General features: G+C 36.9%; 3 protein-coding genes across 3 annotated transcripts; all 3 read left to right on the top strand.

Annotated features, from left to right (window-relative positions):
• Positions 1-2,604: 2,604 nt before the first annotated feature.
• Positions 2,605-5,162, top strand: LOC117923426 (cytochrome b561 domain-containing protein At4g18260). Its single transcript, XM_034841706.1, has 4 exons — positions 2,605-3,042; positions 3,177-3,338; positions 4,159-4,307; positions 4,501-5,162. Exons 1-4 carry the CDS (start codon positions 2,911-2,913, stop codon positions 4,850-4,852), a joined length of 795 nt encoding a protein of 264 aa, XP_034697597.1. The 5' UTR covers positions 2,605-2,910; the 3' UTR covers positions 4,853-5,162.
• A 3,957-nt stretch (positions 5,163-9,119) lies between these two features.
• On the top strand, positions 9,120-10,052 carry LOC117923113. Its single transcript, XM_034841357.1, has one exon. The coding sequence runs from the start codon at positions 9,120-9,122 to the stop codon at positions 10,050-10,052; it is 933 nt and encodes a 310-aa protein (XP_034697248.1).
• Positions 10,053-14,737: 4,685 nt separating this feature from the next.
• Positions 14,738-19,260, top strand: LOC117924121 (urease accessory protein G). The gene is made up of 7 exons (XM_034842688.1): positions 14,738-15,151; positions 15,246-15,434; positions 16,003-16,063; positions 16,914-17,115; positions 17,644-17,765; positions 17,882-17,986; positions 18,930-19,260. Exons 1-7 carry the CDS (start codon positions 14,805-14,807, stop codon positions 19,011-19,013), a joined length of 1,110 nt encoding a protein of 369 aa, XP_034698579.1. The 5' UTR covers positions 14,738-14,804; the 3' UTR covers positions 19,014-19,260.
• Positions 19,261-19,795: the final 535 nt, after the last annotated feature.

The following is a 19,795-nucleotide window of genomic DNA, read 5'->3' on the forward strand; positions in this document are numbered from 1 at the left end:
AAATTTTGTCTTATTTATTATTTAAGTTTTCATATAAATATATATATAAAAAATATTGTAGATAAATGTTGAATTATTCAATCCGAATTCAACCTAATTAATTCGAGTCTAACTCGATCAACCTCAAATTTAACTTGAACAATCCAAATTTAGAGAAATAGAGATTAGGTTGGGTTGAACTCAGGTGAATTGTTTTTTAATTCAGGTTAGGTTGGAGTTAGTCATTAACTTGCCCAATTTATGAAAGTTTTAACCTTAATTTTCACTATCTTTTAATGAAGGTTTAGGGGGAACTCTTTTGTCCATTCTTTGAGAAGAATGAAGAATTTTGCATGTTTATTTGGAAAAATAGCATGATTAAGAACAAGTTAATCACAAACCAAGTTTAAATTACTCTTAGATAAACTTAATCTTTACCTGGTGTAACTTACCAATTTAAATTCTCATGTGTAGGTTTGTCTTATTTATGAGAAAATTCGTTTCTCCAAAACGGAGAATTGTTTTTTTTTTATTATTATTAATTGATGTTTAAATATTATTTGAGTTATGTTTATTATAAATTATAAAGTTTAATTACCAATAAAATAACACCAAGAATGATTTTTGTTAGGCTTCCAATAATTTTTATTAATATAAAATATTTTTTTTTAAAAGGGAAAACTAATAAATGAAATATTTTAAATTCTATAACTAATAAATCAAAGAAATCCAAAGGTAGTAAAAGTTGTTATGCCAATAAATCACCATGTATCATTGACAAAGGTAGTGAAAGTATGAGTGGTTTGCTTTATAAGATGCATGGAAGCACGACTTTGGTCAATAGATAGTGAAATATCTCAAATTCAAAAAGAAATGGAAATATAAGCAATTATATGAATCATAAATTTCTGTCAACTTCGCAATCAAGAACAAGGACCATTAGATTAAGACATAACAACAACTTCAATTTGAACTTGGAATCAAAACAAGATATGGATTCGACTTCCCACCAAGTCTCCCTCTATAAAGTTGCCCCCAATCTCTTCTCCCTCTTTATAACTTGATTGTTGAAAATAATGGAATGATAATAATTACAAATTAACTAATCTAATGTCTCTTTGTAAAGATCCCATTGGGGATTACCAAAAAGTTGTATGTTTTAGCTGTTACCCATTTGAAAAGTTCCTTTTCCTTTTTCCCCAACATAGATTTGGATCACTCTTGAGTCTTGAGAGAATATATGTAGTGTCATAAAAAATTTTTTACATAGGAGACAGGCCTACATTTTTCCACTTTTGCCATATGTATAAACTGTGAGACAACTTCAATTGTGTATAATGATAAGACATAGAATGAATGAAGACATAGTGTGGAGCAAATCTGACAGATAAAAAAAAAGAAAAAGAACCCACTCATAAACTCCCTCTTTCTCTCTCACACTCACTGTCACTATCATGAATGTGGAGAAATCAAGTGCAGCTTTCAATTACAGTTGGGGCCATAGGCAGCTTGGTGGGTTTTGTTCAACCACTATGCTTGATTTCTCCAGCATCAAAAGTTGCTTACTGCATTGTGTCCTGGTCCACCTCTTGTATTATACTCTGATCTAACAGATTAAGTTTCCAAACAAACAAGATCAAGTGAAGACAATGGTAATGGGAATTGTTTCTCTCCCTACATAGTCATATAGTGCTTCATAGATTTTATTATATGGTACAAGGTAGGGTTGGTGGTTGATGGTTGGTGAGAATACATCTAGAGGAAGTGGGGCACTTTATTTCTCCATATGTGTTCTCCATTTTGCACTGATGCATTGTATATTTATGAAAGTGAGCCACAAGCAGGGAAAGAATGTGGGAAACAGAATCACTAGGTTCCATTAGATTGACCCCAGAATCACAAGTTCATATTGTAATGAGAATGGAAACTTTTTTACATGTCCATTATAAAAAACCCACTGGTCTTGTGCTTAGATGATGGCACTTAACACAACTTGGGAACAAATATAACAACCCATTCTTAGGTGTGTAGTATTATCCACTCTAGATCTGATAGACCCTCACGATTTTAAAACGCGTCTATGCATATCACAACAAAGCAGAAATTTTGATCAAATTTGACTAAAACATGGAAAAGGGGGATCATGACACAACTCTTTTAGTTGTACTCATGAAGTAAAAGTAACCAAATGACTTACAACAATGCTTTCAGGGTAGTCAAGTTTGAGACTTTAGGTATAAACTTGTCAATCTTGGAAAGGTTTTATTTATTAAGAAAATCAAATCAAAAGAGAAAAAAAAAGGGAAATTTTCATCCACTGCACCTTTCCTTTTATCCTTTTCTTTTTAATGGTATTACATTTTCATCTTTCCCATCCATTAGAACTTTGACCATCTTGTGTTCTGCGATTCGATACTATTTCTACCATTAAAACAAAAAGCCACTTTAATTTTTACAATTCATAATCTCCACTCCCTTTTCATCCTATTCAAATATGCTCATGGCCACCACCAAACACCATCAAACCACTCCCAAAAGTACATAACTAGTAGGCATGTAGCTCCTTTTTATATTTACTAATCATCCCACATTTGCTTCTTTATACAGAAAGACATGTAGTTTCTGTATCAGCATATGCAAATAATTTTCATCCAACTTACCTTATAAGCCCCTGTCTGAAAGAGTCATGTAGAGCCTTCCAAACTAAAATATTCCATATGGTCTATCTGTATCTTGAGAACTAATGATGAAGACTTGAAAATTTTGTGAGGGAGAGAGAGAAAGGAAAGGTCGGTGAGCTTTTTTCTGTATATAGTTTCATGGTCAAGACCTGATCCCATTACACTCATCTATTTGTAGCTGAAAACCAGAAGATTTGACTGGTAGAGCTGGTTCCTTTCTGCTATTGTTGTTTTGCTTGGAGACTGAAAGATGCCCATTTTTCAGAAGCTATTGTCTTCCACCATTCCTGCATGCTTTGCTTTGCTTGTTCTTCTGTCATTTGTTGGTTGCTCATCCCATGAATCCAAAGGTCACAAGAGAATCAACAACAATGTTCACAAGGTAACTCATTTTATCAGCAACAACTCTCCTTTCCAATTCTAATAACACCTTCTTCATCTTCTTATGTAGGCATATGAATGTGTATGTTACACGCACACACACAGAAGAGCTAATATTTTTCAGTTGTTTCTCAGCTGAGTCCTCAGATGACATTTGATATAACACTTCATGGAGTTCTCCTTTGGGCTTCCACGGGATTCTTAATGCCTATTGGGGTAATTACAATCAGAATGTGCAACAGAGAGGAATGTGGAAGAAAGGTCAGAGTTATCTTCTATGTCCATACCACCTTGCAGGTAATCTTAAGTTTTCTTTTCACTTCTGCAACTCAATCCATGAATTCCCAACCATTTTTTTTTTTCGGAAAAAAAAGAAGAAGAAATTGTAAGGCAAGTATGAATTTAATTTCAATAGCTAGAGACAATGACTCTTCAGAGTCGCAAGAAGTGATCATTCAACCATTGATATTTTGTATATGCATTATTACAGCCCACTTTAACTTTAATGATGGTGTCTGCATTTTCTCTTTTTTCGGTTTACCCCACAGTTAGGTAATGGTTGATTAAAGCAAATTCAACCATATTTTTATCACCAAAACTTGGATAGCAAGACAAGAGACTTGTGATTATGTAATTCTTATGATCCATATAATCATCGATCCCCCTTGTCAAATTCCAAGTTAAATAACAGCTTCTCTGATAAATGAACAAATCTCCTTAAGTTTACAAAAGTAATGTTACTATTTTTGTAGAAGTAGCAGAAAACCCTTGTGGAGAGAGTATCATTTTCCATGGTTAATGATCTCCAAAGCTTGTCGAGGCCTAATAATTTCCTTCTTAATTAAGTTTGCAGTGCTTTTCTATCATTTCTGCATTAAAGATTAAGGAATAAGCAAGCGATGATCAAACCTTATGTATGCCATAATTTTTCCTTGGTTTGTTTCCTTCCATTTTGTATATGTACTTCACCCTCACAATTATCATACTGTAAAGATTAGGCATAAAGATTGAAATGGAGGAATTGAAGATGTATATTCCATAAACTTTCTTTCTTCATTTTTTCTCTATGTATTGGATCATTATTATTATTTTTTCTTCATTTTTTTCCATCTACCAGGTACTCTCAGTACTTATAGCCACAGCTGGAGCAATCATGTCCATAAAGAATTTTGAGAATTCATTCAATAACTACCACCAGAGAATAGGTTTAGCGCTCTATGGTGCCATTTGGGTGCAAGCTTTGATTGGATTTTGCAGGCCTGGAAGGTAGTTTTCTTTGACTTCCTCACATTTCAGAACAAAATGATTCTGCCCTTTTTCTACCCCAACTGATGAAGCTAATTTCATTTCATAGTTTTCCCAGAAATTCAAGAAGACCCATCTCTGGTTTATTGTGGTTTTAGTCTGCAAACAAAAGACCCTCATTCCTGTTCCTTTTTTTTTTTTCTTTTGGGTGCAGAAGAAGTAAAGGGCGAAGTGTGTGGTACTTCGTGCATTGGATACTTGGAACAACAGTTTCTGTAGTGGGAATGATCAACATATACACAGGCTTGGAAGCCTACCAGAAGAAAACATCGAGAAGCATCAGGCTATGGACTGTACTCTTCACAGCAGAGGTGTGTTTGATGGCCTTCTTCTACCTCTTCCAAGACAAATGGGAGTACATGCAAAAGCAAGGAGTGATTATGGGGAATGAAGCAGTCACACCCTCTGATCAAGTCATTCCTACTCAAAGGGAGAACTCCCTGAAGGAGATCTTGACTGAGCCATGTAGGAAAAAGAATGCACTCATGAATCACTTCATGAACTAACACTGCTGCCTGGGATTCTTTCATTTCATTAATTCACCCTTTCTCTACTCTCACCGTTTCCTTAAACCTTTTGGGTAATGGGTATACATAGCCTTATTTGCAGTTCACTTTTTTATGCTTACACTCCGTGTTAGTGCATGATTGTTGGATTGCAAGCATTAAAAAGTGGTGTGGTCTTACTGCAATTAATCTCTTTCTTTGTATGGGTTCTGGGTGTTTACTGAAAATTTGAGATTGGATATAGTGATGACATTAGAAAAATGGAGGTCTTTAATTTATAGGAAATGAGACATATGAATGATTTGGTGTAGTGCTTTGTATGATAATCTGATTCAGTTTATTATAGTATCATGTTAATATAGCATTAGGAAAGAGCTCTCCAAATTACATTTTTGCTAGTGGCAATGATATATTGTGTTTCAAAATTTAGAATATTTGTGGTTTAGAGGGTAAAATTCACCCACCCATCGATTATCATATGGCAATGACTAAATGTGTTGGGTCGGCAAAGCTAAAAGATCTGGTCATGCTAGCCCACCCCAATTATTGTAGTGAGATAGGTCGGCATGACCTGATCATTTCGGCCTAAGGGGAGCCTGTCGTGTTAGACCATCATGGAGGCCTGCCTAGTCCGCTCAAATGCCCCTTTCTGTGAGATACTCTTGCTGTTGGTTCTGATACCAACTTCAGTGATAACTGGACATGGCATTCTAACCCCAGCAATGTCGGGCTTGTAGATGCTCTTGTAATTGGCTTTCTAAATACAATGAGGAAATTTTCTGGACTTGCCATTGTAAGGAATAGTTCTGGTTCCCATTTTTGTCTTCCCCCTTTTGTTCCATTAGCCACAAGAGCATTTAATTAAGCAACACTGAAGCATCTCATTGCCTTTAAATTTCACACGACTATGAATACAAATGCCAAGCAACTGAAACCTGTATAAATGCTGACCTATCTTCCCCATTTGCAACAAGTTGAGACACAATAATCTATACTCTCTTAGAACACTTCTCATGGCCTATGATCTTTTAGCTTTTTCTAACAAAAAATATAAAGGAAAAAAAAAAAAAAAATCTCCACATTCTTGTTAGAGGTGTTGTGCTGATGGAAACTTAAATACAAACAAAGTTATATCAAGAATACAAAAATAAAACAATCGAGGTGTTGTACCAATGGAAACTTTAATACAAACAATGTTATATTAAGAACACTTTGTTTGGCCGAGGCTTAAAGCATGGGATTGTGAGGGAGAAAAAATTTTCTGCCTGCTTGGGGATTGAAAGATTCACCTAGGCAGTCATGGGCAAACTGAGAGAAGTCTAGTTAGTGCAGAGGTTTTCTATCATTTCCTAGTTGAAACAAATGGGGGAAAGCTCATGCTTCTTCCTCATCGACTCCAAATCCGTTGAGTTGTGGATTGATTGGACAAAGAGTAGGGGTGAGGTGCAGATAGTGGAGAAAGGCAAAGGTTTCTAAAGGTGGATCAAAGCGAGTAGAGGGGTAGTGGGTTGGATTCTGAAGTCACTGGAAGTTTGCTGCAAATGGAGAGGGAAAAAGTTGTTCAAGGGAGACGTGAATGATCAAGGTAGGAGGTTCAGGATAGAAATGTGTCAAAATGAAGTTGGACGTTACCTTTTGATTTTTGTCGTTTTAGAGGATGATAGGAGATTCATTATTATCCCAAAGGGTTTTGACCTTTTGGGTTGGGACTTCATGAGACGAAAGTTAAGGGAGTTAGCTAAAATTGGAGGTGACTATAAGATTAGAGCAGAGGTCTCTTATACCTATGGTAGAGGGCATGGACCTTCTCTTGTTAAACCCGGCTTAAGCTTTGTAGATGCAACCAAGAGCAAGGCAAAAATGAGGAGTGAGGAAGTTTGGGTTGAAGTTGGGAATGAGGCTTATACTTCGAAGTTGAAAGATCTTAGCCAATTTTTGGTGGGCATATGGGATATTGAGAAGGAGGCAGCGCTTAACTTAAGGGTGGTGGAGATTTGGGCAAACTCCCATTAGATTTTCTGCGGTCAAGTAAGCGTTGCTACTTTAAGAGATTCTTTGTTTCTGTTTGAATTTTCTACTGCGAGTGTTGCTAAAAAGTGTTGGAGGAGGGGAGTCGCTTTCTCAATGGCATTCGATTATCCCTAGACTGGTGGGTTCCAACTGTGGGGTGTTCTAGGATGGAGTTCCAGAGGGATGTATCCTGGGTGAGAATCCCAAGGTTGCCTTTACAGTTCTGGAGTATGGAGTTCTTTAAAAATGTGGGGGATGCTTGTGGGGGTTTTGTAGCTGTGGATGAGGAGACCAAAGAGACCCGTTACAGGAAAAGGGCTAGAATCATAGTTAAAAATAATGGAATGAGGTGCCTTGAAGGTTAGAGGTGATAGCTGGGTTTGCTTCGTTCTCTATCCCGTTGTAGTGGGAGGATTCGGTGTGGTTCTCGGCCCTTAGGGTGGTGACTGATCTAAAGCCTCAAAGGGATGAACCAGTGAGTAAGGTTCCCTTTCAAGCAGGAAGACGGGGGATGTGCATCACGTAGTGTGGTGCGCGTGGAAAGGGAGCTTTGTGGAGAAGGAACTCTTGATGCAGGCGTAGGTGTTAGGTTAATGGATTGGAGTTACGGATTCCTGAGGAAAAAACTAGGCAAAAAGACTGTGAAGGTCTTGTTTCTCTGCAAGAGGAAGCCGGTTTGGTGAAAGAGACTTCTGATGCAACAAAAAGTGGGGTGTCTGAATTTGTAAGGTTGGATGGAAAGAATTTTTTGGCGGTGGAAGGGGTCCTGAGGGTGGACAGGGTGGCCAAATTTCTAAGTGGGTCGAGCCGTATCTAGGGACCCGTTGGGAGGGCCTACTAGCACTCGGAAGCCTAGTCTCCATCGAACCAAGTTTTCATTTAAGAAAATGGGATTGGGTTTCTCTAATAAGGTGGGGTGTTGGGTTGTTTCTATTAGGAACAATAGAAAAAAAGGGCTTGAAATGGGGTTGGCCCAAACTTCTCTCCTACGGTTCCATTTTTCTGAGTCTAGGGAGTTCAAGTCGGAGATCCCAAAGCCAGTTTCTACTAGGAAGATTTCAGAGCAGGAAACGTTCTCACTGGACCAAGGCCTTAGTCGTTCACTTTTGAAGAGTTATCTTTCAGGTATGTTCCTCATCTCGTGTTCTCCTGCTCTTGGGAGGTGGGGGGTATCCGGGGAATCTTCTAGCCTTTTTTTTTTTTTTTTTTTTTTTTTCAAGGTTGGGGGATTCTGTGGGGTACTCGCAGACAAGGGAGTCTGAGGGGACGTCTGAAGACCCTTTGGAGCTTGAGTTGCCGCTTTGTATGGTTCTCAAGGATGGACGCTCCTTCACCCTGCCAGGTAATGATGGGGCCAGTTGCCTAGAGGGAGGGGATGAGGCGGTATCCCTTAGGTCTCGAGATAATGAGGTTCCCATCTTGCACAATTTTCCCGTTTCTTCAAAGGAGGAGACGCCACATCTTCATACCACTGCAGCAGGAGAAGTGGAAAAAGACAAATCCCCTTGGGTGAATAAGAAATTCTTTTGGTTCTATAAGTTTGTAGGGGTTTCGATTGAAGGTTTCAAAGATGATATTTTGAGAATCCTTGAGGAGATTGAGAATACGAGATGTTTTATCAGTAAGCCTAATGAGAGCAAAATGGGAACTTTGTCGGGTTTAAGGAATGATAGAGAGTTGAAGCAGCTCGTCAGCACTATTAATTATGATGGATTGGCTGGAAGAGTGGCAGATGAAGGGGAGTTAGGAAGGCAAATTGATGTGGTCCCTTATGAAGCTTAGGATATTGTCTTGGAATGTTAGAGACATGCATAACCCAGATAAAACGATGGTCATTAAGTCGATGGTGAGAAAACATAAGCCACATTTGGTTTGTTTTCAGGAGAAAAAAATGAAGGAAATGTCTGATAGGATTGTTAGAAGTTTGGGGATTGGTAGGAACTTGGGTTGGGTGTCTTTAGATGTAAAGGGTACAATGGGTGAGGTGATAGTACTGTGAGATAAGAGAGTTTTAGAGGGATTGGAGGTCGAAGTGGGTTATTTTTCTATTTCATGCCGCTTTAGAAATTGCGAGGAGGGTTTTGTTTGGGTTTTCTCTGGGTTATATGGCCCGCTCAAAGGAAGTGAGGGAAAGGAGTTGTGGGAGGAGTTAGCCGTTGTTAAGGGGCTTTGGAATGAACCTTGATGTATAGCAGGGGACTTTAACGTGGTGCAGATTCCAGTTGAAACGAGCAATGGCAGGCAGATATCAACCACGATGAGAGAGTTTTCAGGCTTTATTGAGGAGTTTGAATTAGTAGACCCACCACTGGGAGGTGGAGTATTCACTTGGAGTGGAGGGGAAGGAGGTTCCCTAAAGGCTCGATTAAACCGCTTTTTGTTTTCAAGAAACTGGGAGGACCTTGTGTCGGGGGCAATCCAAATTCTTCTTCCAAGACCCGTTTTTGACCATTGCCCAATTTTGTTAGACTGCGGTGGTATAAGAATAGGTAAAAGCTCATTTATGTGGCTAAGGGTGAACGGTTTTATGGATAATATTAAAGAATGGTGGCGGTCTTACAATTTTAGGGGGAAACCCAGTTTTGTGCTTGCGAAGAAGCTACAGGCTTTGAAATACGACTTGAAGATGTGGAATAAAGGGACCTTTAGCAATGTGTCAACTAGGAAGGATGCAACCTTGGAGAAGTTAAACTATTTGGATAGCTTAGAAAGACTTGGATATCTATCTGATGAAGATAGGAGTAGTCAACGGATAGCCAGAGATGAATTTAGTCATTGTGCCATCCTTGAAGAAATCTCTTGGAGGCAAAAGTCAAGGGCTTTTTGGCTGAAGGAGGAAGATAGCAATACCAAGTTCTTTCACCGTATAGCTAATGCAAGTAGAAAGGGAAATTTTATCAGTAGCCTGACAGTTAAGGGTGTTCAGCTAGATAAAAAGGAGGAGCTTAAAGAAGGGATTAGATCCTACTTTAAATCCTTGTTTGAAGAATCTCTAGTGAGAATACCTGCTGTGGAGTCAGGTCTTTTTAGAACTCTTTACTCATTGGATAATGAGACTTTGGAGGGGCCATTTTCGAAGGAGGGGGTTTCCAAAGCTCTCTCAGATTTGGAGGGAGATAAGGTGTTAGGGCCGGATGGTTTTATGTTGGCATTCTGGAATTTTTGTTGGTCTATAGTTGGGGAGAAGTGATGCAGGTGTTTGAGAAGCACTATTTGTAGAACGCTGTTTTTCGAAGCCTTAATGCAACCTTCTTAATGCTTATCCCGAAGAAAGAGGGGTCTAGTGACGTGTATGATTTTAGGCCCATCAGTTTTGTGGGAAGTCTTTATAAAATTATTGTCAAAGTCTTAGCAAATAGGCTAAAAAAAGTGATGGGAAAAGTGGTTTCGAACAGTCAGAATGCGTTTGTGGGAGGTAGATAGATTTTGGATGTAGTTTTGGTAGCTAATGAGGCGATTGACTTAAGGAAACGAAGCGTCGGTGCAGGTTTAGTGTGTAAATTGGACATTGAAAAGGCTTACGATACGTAAACTGGAGGTTCCTTTTTTCAGTTTTGGAGAAAATGGGTTTTGGACCCAAGTGGCGAAACTGGATTTTATTATGCATTTCAATTGTGAGAATGACAGTTTTAGTGAATGACACTCCCACATAGTTATTCTCAACGTTTAAAGGCTTAAGGTAGGGAGACCCACTCTCACCTTATCTGTTTATGCTAATTATGGAAGCTTTTAGCAGTTTAATATCAAGAGCTAAAGAGAAAGGTTTCATTAGGGGTTTCAAGGTAATGGGGAGACGTGGAGAAGGGGTTTTAGTTTCCTATTTGTTGTTTGCAGATGACACTCTTTTTTTTTTTTTTTGTGAGGATAACAGAGATCAGTTGGAATTTTGGAAGTGGGTTGTTATTTGTTTTGAAGTGGTATTAAACCTAAAAATAAACATGCAGAAAAGTGAAATTATTCCAGTTGGAGGAGTGGAAGATGTGGATAGAGTAGCTACGGTTTTTGGGTGTAAAGTAAGGAATCTCCCTACTACTTATTTAGGTTTACCTTTTGGAGCCCCTCATAATTCGTGTAGAGTTTGGGATGTTGTAGAGGAAAGATTCAAGAGTTTGGGAAGTAAGGGAAGTCGACTTACCCTCATTAAAAGCACTTTCTCAAATCTCTCTATCTATTTTATGTCGTTTTTTGTAATCCCAAGAAAAGTGAGACTTCGATTGGAGAAAATCCAAAAGGAGTTTTTGTGGGGAGATTTAGAGGAGAGAAAGAAGATCCACTTGGTAAGATGGACAGTTATTTGCAAAGATAAGAGGCATGGAGGGTTGGGGTTAAGGCATTTAAAGGTTTTGAATCATGCTTTGCTAGGAAAATGGCTTTGGAGATTTCCTCTAAAGATGGAGAGTTTTTGGAGGAAAGTCATTGTTGGTAAATTTGGAGATGAGGAAGGGGGTTGGACCACTAGAGAGGTGAGAGAGTCTTATGGGATGGACCTTTGGAAAGACATTAGAAAGGGTTAGGAGGAGTTTCTTTTTAGAACTAGTATTCGTATTGGACATGGTAGACACACAAGATTTTGGTGGGACATTTAGGTAGGAGATTCTAAGTTGAAGGATCTTTTCCTTTTGCTGCTCAAAATTGCAACCCATAATTATGCTTTAGTGGCTGATCTTTGGGGGAGACAAGGAGGTGAATGCGGGGGTTGGGAGGTGTAATTTAGAAGATCCTTCCAAGATTGGGAATTGGAGGAGGTGACTAGTTTTTTGGATCATATTTCTGCAGTAAAGGTTCAAGAAGCGAATGATTCTTTATTTTGGAAGATAGAAAGGAGGGGAAAGTTTAATGTTAAATCTTATTATAGGTCTTTAAAGGATGAGAATAACCCCTTATTTTCAGCCAAAGAGGTTTGGGGTTCGTATGTCCCTTTTAGAACTCGTTTTTTTGCATGGAAAGCAATTTGGGGTAAAATTTCTACTGTAGATATGTTAATGAGGAAGGGTTGTTCTATGGTTAATAGGTGCAGTCTTTGTAAAGAGAATGAGGAATCGATGGACCCCATCCTAATTCATTGTGGTAAGACAAGGGAGCTTTGGACTTTGTTACTTTCTTCTTTTGGGGTGGTGTGGGTGGTCTCAGCTTCAGTGAGAAATCTGCTTCTAGAATGGAAAGTTAAGGGGCTAGGGAAGAAAAGGAGAGCAGTTTGGAGATTGATGCCTATTTGTCTTTTTTGGTGTATTTGGGGAGAGCGAAACTGAATAACGTTCCAAGAGGAAGAGATGTCAGATACTTGCTTGAGGAACCTCTTTTTTCGGTCTCTTCTTGAGTGATCTCAATAGTTTTTGGACCTGGACTCTCTTTCTTTTCTGAATTTTTTGGGTGATTAGCTTGTTGGTTAACTTTTTTCTCTCTAGGTTTTTTCTTTCTTTTGTTGCCTTGTTTTGACTTTCTTTGTATATTGTCTGTGTACGTAGGAAGCACCCCCTGTTTTGGCGTGTTTTATGTTATTTTTCTCTTTGTCTATTAAAAAAAATATATTAAGAACACAAAAATAAAACAATCGATACAATGATACATAAGGTTTTAACATGATTAGATGAATCATGTTTACGTTTATAGATAAGAGAGAAACTTTCTACTATACCATATATGATATTACAAATGATAGAACCAAATACAACTATTAGGTTCTCAAAACATTTCATGTTTCCCCACTCCTTATATCCACACCTTGAACCATGAGCTCGTTCGCTCCATCAGGTACTATTCTTCGTCACATCTCTATTCACCTCGTATAATCTATATAAACTCATCTAAAATATTTATAAAGATATTCTTAATAACTTTTTTTATTTTATAAAGAAATCTAATATTTCAATAATGAACAACTTAGGAAATATTTTATATATAGAATTTTCATCAATTAGGAATTTGAAATACTTTCCAACAAGAGGAATGAATAGAACTTGGGGAACAAGTCTCATGAAAGATTACTTTAATACTTAAAATAAAAAAATTAAGTAATAAATTTTAACTAACAACTTAAAAGTAATTTAATTTAAAATTAACTTAAATTATTAAACAATAAGCATGAAAAGAGAAAACTTATTGTGTACCATCTTGTATAGCTTGGTGGAGCCCAAAATTAAGAGAGGATGAGTTCCTTCTAACTCATGGGATGCCAAACGCACTTTAAAAATACTTTTTAAAATTACTGTCAAATTTTAACCTTTCTTATAGAGCTTTGCTGCAAAGATTGGGCCAAAATGGTTTGAGATGATGCTGGGCCTGGCCTGTCTTGGCCTGGCACGGGTGGATGGCCTGCACACAGCCAACTACCGCCATCAAAATGGCCCAATCTGTATGGGCTTTGGATGGGCTCAAATCGATTCAAGTAGGTTAGTAAGATCCTTTTTTTTATATAAAAAAACAAAAAAAAATCTCACTCTTCTCTATTAAATCTTAATAAATTTTAATTTAATTTAAATTTAAATAAATCTACAAGTGTAGACCTTAATAATGCAGAGGTTTGTTTTCACATGTTAAAGACATTAGATTACAAAAGATAATTATTATGCTTTTCTTAACAATAATTTGACAAAAATAAAATAAATAAAATAAAATTTTAGCATATTTTCAAATAAATCAAAATAACAAAGTAATTTGATGTCTCTTTCATGTCAAAAATTAATTATTATGTTTTTCTTATTTTATATAATTAAAATAAGCTATTTGAAAATATATAATCATAGATGCTCCATTTTATCACCTTAGAATATAATATTAGGTGTTTTCCTATACTTTGCTCTTGACTCATAGTCATTTCATGTAGGTTCATAATAACACGACAAAAAATTTAGTAATGTGATATATCTTTTAATATCTTAAAATACCAAAAATTGTTTATAATAATAAAAAAGATAAAAAAAATAGTAATTTACATAATTAAATCATTTTGCAATAAAAAGATAGTTTAGAAATATTATGTAACGCAATATTTATTATAATAACAAAAGTGTTACAATTTTATTTCATTTCCCATCTAAAGTAAAAACAAAATGAAATAAAAATAAAAAGAATAGTCATAATAATTTAAATAAATAAACACACACAAAAAAAAAAAATACCACACACCAGCAAAGCCTGAACCTTATTGGATGTTGCTGCCTTCATAGGGTATGGAGCCCTTCTTGGAAGGCTCATTTTTCACGTGGGTCTCTTGTCTGGGAAGCTTCCTGTCCTATGGAGGTTTCTTTAGGAAACTTCCATTTTAGCATAAATCTGGCCAATTTCCACCTGTTTTACAAACATTATTGATTTTGGTAGATAAATTCCGTCCAATCATATCCTTTTTATCAATTCCCCGTAAATTTTACCATGGAGATAAATATGAAAATACGATTGGAGAGCGTTTAACAATGATTTTAAGATAATAGATAAATTTTATTCAATGATGTATTACCCATAAATTTTGTCATAAAAATAAATATGAAAATATGATAAATTTAAAATATATTTGAAAGTAATTTTAGAAAGTATTTTTAATTTTATAACATTTAAAAAAATTTATCTTCTAAGTAGGAAAAATACTAAGTTAAAACCGGTTCGTAAAATCACTAATAAACGTACTCTTAATGCATTATGTACTAATAATATAATATAAGGTTTGGTTATTAATTTTTAAATAAGTGATAATTATTAGTGACGTGTATGGGTTCACCCGTCACCACTAGTGACCCACTTTCGTCTATCGTCCCACTAAATGACCTAATAATCCAAAACCAATAATGCTGACATTATCACCATTGGTATTAGGGATGGGCATTTTTGTAAAATCAAATAGATCATCATCTATATGTAGCCAAATCAGTCATCGGTCACGGATCACTTCCAGCCCACGCTCTCTCTGTGAACACACTTTCAGAGCTAGAATTCTCAAAACACTGAGCCAATGGCATCCCAAGATGAGGTGGCCCTTGGCCATGATCACAAGCATCATCATGACCACCACCACGACCATCACCACGATCATCACCACGGTCACAAGCACGGCCACCATGGCCACCATGGCCACCATCACCACCGCCACCACCATCACCGTCGCCACCCTGATAATAAGGAGCCTAGCAATGATCAGCATCATCCTAGCAGTGATGACCAGAAGCAAAAAGAGTCTGATAGTCACGATGATGACCACGATCGTGATGGGAATGATAGCCATGGTGAGGATTATGAGCCTGGTAATGATCATCATCATGAGAGCAGCGATGACCATAAGCACCACCACCATGGCCATCCGTAATCCCTCTCAAACTTTTGGCATTCAATTTACTTTTTCGTTTTTTCTTTGGTTGATTTTTGTGACATTTTCTTGTTGGTAAATTGATTCCAGGGATCTGAAAGCAGAATCGTGGGTGGGGCCAGATGGGAAGTTGTACCATAGCCATGATGGACTGGCACCACACACCCATGAGCCCATATACTCACCTGGCTACTTCAGCAGAAGAGCTCCACCACTTCTCACCAGGAATTTCCATGAAAGGGCTTTCACAGTGGGTATTGGCGGCCCTGTTGGGACTGGGTATTTCTTATTTCCCTCCATTTTCCCCCCAAACACCATGAATGGAGTCTCTACTTCCTCATAATTGTTTCTTAAATCAAAGGGAAAAATAAAAAATCAAATGCTGCTACTTATTGAATTGTTAGTTTAATGGATTTTTCTGCAGTACACTACTTTCATGTTCCTGGTATAAGTAGAGCCTCTACCTTGGACCTCTACTCTGTAAATTTTATTCTTGAGAATTTTCATGGTTATTTTATATAAATGTTGAGATGATACAGGATCCACAGTTAACTTGAATAGTTGATAATGTTGTATGACATGGTTCCTTGATACCTGGATGACATTTGAATTCATTGAGCAATAATTTGTCCTTTTGTTGTATTTATATTTATTTTTAGCCTTTTTCTTGTTTATATTTTGGTAGCTTAGTCTTCCTTGTTTGCAGCACTCGAATTTTTTCAAAAAAGAAGAAAAGGGGATTTTCCCCTTTTGTTCAACACTATTTTTATCTTATTTCGTTATCTACATTGCAAGCCTGAACTAAGCTCAATGAATGAGTGCCAACATATTCTGTTTCACTGTGCAGGAAAACAGCTCTGATGTTGGCACTGTGTCAATGTTTGCGCGAAAAATACAGCCTCGCTGCAGTGAGTATCGTTTTGAAGCATCCCATTCATTCATTATACCTGCAGAGCTGTTTTTTATATTCCGTTAGTAGAGACTGTTAATGAACTATGCTAAATGAGTAGCTTCCCATTCTGGTGAGTGCTAATTCTGCTAATGTCAGGATAATATTCTTTTGACTTTCCCGCACCTTACCAAACAGTAAGCCACTCATGCTTTAATCAATCTCCATGTCTTTTCCATCTTCTTAGACTTGTGGACTCTTGAGACACAGTTCCACACCACTTTTGTTTCAGAAAGATGCAAAAGGTATATGACATATTTCCTCCACAAGGAAGGCAAAGCTTTCTGGTGCTCCATGTGAACTAAACAGCTTCCTCTCAAGCATATGCTTAGTTTCTTATATATACAATCAAGGGATTTTCTATGCCTTGCCATTTATACACCACCAAACCCCAGCAGCCCTGCTGCAAAGTCCACCCTGGCATCCAGCATCCTGCGCTTGAAATTTTATGGCTTTTCCAGCCAATGTTTCTTCACAACTGTTGTAACTTGTGTGCCAATCTGATAGAAAACCTTGAATTTCCTAGAACCTGCAGTGTTTCATCCTCATAATTGCTGCAGCCCTTCTTGTTACACCCTACACTCTTTAAAAGACATGTTGAATCCCCTTCTTTTCAGCATTATAGTGTTGGAGTATCCTTGCTGCCAATTATTTCTTCGAGGCTAACAATATCAAAATAATTAATCTTATCAATTGACAGTTTGTGTTGTTAATCTAGGTATATAAGTATCCACTTCTCATATCTCATATTGTTCTAATTTCTTGGAAATTTCAATTGTAACAAAAATGTAAGTATGAAATCATTTTAGGTGACAAATGATATATTCACTAAAGAGGATGGTGAGTTCTTGGTGAAGCATGGAGCACTTCCTGAGGAAAGGATACGAGCTGTAGAAACAGGAGGTTGTCCTCATGCTGCAATTCGTGAAGACATCAGCATCAATCTTGGCCCTCTTGAGGAGCTTTCCAACTTGTTCAAAGTTGACATACTTCTCTGTGAATCTGGGGGAGGTAATTTGTTAGTGGACATATTTCCTCACTTTTCATTTTTATAAATGATTTCTCATGTTAAGTGGTTATCATTGGCATCAAACTGGTAACAACTGATAATTTAAGTTGGCATATTAAAATGCTACAAATTGAGCAATGATCATCATGTTGAACCTAGTGATGGATTTTGGAGTCATGACGAATCAGGAAATAATTTGAATTGTGGAATTTATTGAAATTTTGTGAAGTAAATTGAGTGCCTTTTGTGATAAAAATATTCTTTTGTTGTAGTAATTCAGAAAAAAAAAAAAGATTTGGGAAATGGAAATGAATTTTTTGAATGAAAAAAGGAGCACATGTTGTCATTCTGGTAATATCTAGAACATTCACGAATAATTTTGGGTTTAATCATGATGTTCATGGTACTTATTCATAATCTATGCATTCCTTAACAACTTACCATTGACTCGTTTATGGATACTTAAAGGAATGTTTTTGATAATTTGGGATAAGAAGTTTTAACATTTACTTCAATTTGTGTCACTGCAGATAATTTAGCTGCCAATTTCAGCAGGGAATTGGCCGACTATATTATTTATATAATAGATGTATCTGGTGGTGACAAAATTCCTCGGAAAGGAGGCCCAGGCATAACCCAAGCTGATCTCCTAGTATGTGTTTTCTAATTCTCTTCAGTTATACCTGCTGCAGTTACTTTTGGCACTCAGAAAGAAGATCCAAGCATTAGGAAGTTTGGCAGTAACGAGGGTTTGATTTTGAATTGTAGGTGATAAACAAGACTGACCTTGCACCAGCAGTTGGAGCTGACTTGGCAGTGATGGAGCGTGATTCACTTCGGATGCGAGATGGAGGGCCATTTATCTTTGCTCAGGTACATTGATTAGATCCTTTTTTTTTTCTTTCGTAGCAAATTTGCAGTAGGATTTTGCATATCATTGACATAAATAAAAGGTTTTACCAATCCTCTTCTTTTTGGAAGATAATGACAATGCTAATTACCATGTTTCAGTTGACTCTTCTTCTTTTTTTTTTTTTTTTTTTGATAAGTAAATCATAATTGTATTAAAACATAGGCGAAAAGCCACAAAGCATACCCCTTGTATACAAGGCAACTAACACCTCTCAAGTAAAAAAGAAAGCCAACAGAACCTCACCACCCCTTAATTGGCAGCTAACCACTCCAAGAAGCCTATAAGGGATAGAGACTTCTCTCTAATATACAATCTAGCCCAGCTCCATAAATTACAAATAAAAAAATTCTTAAGTTTCTGAATATCTAACACACCCCCCCCCCCCTTAAAAGCTAATCTATTCCTCTCCTTTCAAACCGTCCAAAAAATACACAACGGTATGGATTTTCATATCTTTTTTCTTTTCTTCCCCACAAAAGGGCCCCTCCAGCTAGTTAAGTCCTCCTTTACAGTTTCTGAAAAGACCCATTGCACACCTGATAACCCAAGGACAATATTCCACAGGACTCTGACCACTATACAGTGTATAAGAATATGATTTACAGTTTCTTCTTTCATATGAACATGACTGAATCTGTATTGCTTTTTATGCTTTATGTGAGGAATTGGAGAATGATTTTGGTGTAGACAACAACACGGACATCAAGCTCAACTGGAGGTTCTTATGAAAAATGAAATTTCATAATATATACTTACTGAGAGCCATTACAGAAAAATGAAACAATCACCTTGAGTTATATATAATCCCTCACGGGAGCTATAATTATCTTGAAAGTTAATTTTTTCTCATTGAGAATGTTGATTGTTTTTTGTGGCAATGACAATGCATACATGTTTGTGCAGGTGAGGCATGGGGTTGGCATAGAGGATATCGTGGACCATGTTTTAGATGCTTGGGAAGTGGCAACTGGGGGGAAGCGGCACTAATTCTTCCTCTGGGAGTCGGCTACCTAGTTTTTCTGTTACTATTGAATTTGGAAGCTTTTCTAAGTCTAGTCCTGCTTTCTTTTTTATCCACATTCACCAATAAACCTGGCTCTAGTGTCATGTACTTGGATATGTGAGGATTGAGTGTGGAAGTTGTTAAACAAGGATCTGTTAGTGAACCCTTTTATGCTGAAATGAATCTTAATAATTAAGTACTAAATGTTGCCATTTTATGTGTTTTACTTCAGTTAGATTTGTTTGTTAACTTGAATTTCCATAGCTGCATGACCTATCTACTTACTACTTGGGTGAAATATTAGCCTTCCAGATACATTGGGATCCTGGAACCTAAATGCTTAATGCTTTATATTGCTCATGAATTGATAGGACTAGCCTTCAAATCATATGCTTAAACCATTTTCTATTCTGTAAATTATTCAGTTCATCTCACTTTTTTTCTCCTTTTTTTTTTTTTTAAATTCTGGGATAAATTGGGCAGTGATCTCTTGTTCTCCATCTCCTTTGAGGTTTTTGGTCTAAGATAATTAGGCCCTCTCCTGCCTGTAATTTCCATCCAGGTTTTGGTGGTCAAACAACTGGGCCTTTCTCTGCCTCCTGGCTGCTGTGGGCTTTTGGTCTAAGTCATGGAAACAATTTTTTGTATTGACTATATTTCCCTTATGTAAAAGCTCTGTTTCCTATCCTTACATGCAAACATATTATTCTTCCAGACAACTAATATCAATTTCGAAGTAATCTTACATTAATAACTAATTAATCTT

The sequence above is a fragment of the Vitis riparia genome, chromosome 10 (assembly GCF_004353265.1).
Source record: "Vitis riparia cultivar Riparia Gloire de Montpellier isolate 1030 chromosome 10, EGFV_Vit.rip_1.0, whole genome shotgun sequence".
Taxonomy (NCBI): Eukaryota; Viridiplantae; Streptophyta; class Magnoliopsida; order Vitales; family Vitaceae; genus Vitis; species Vitis riparia.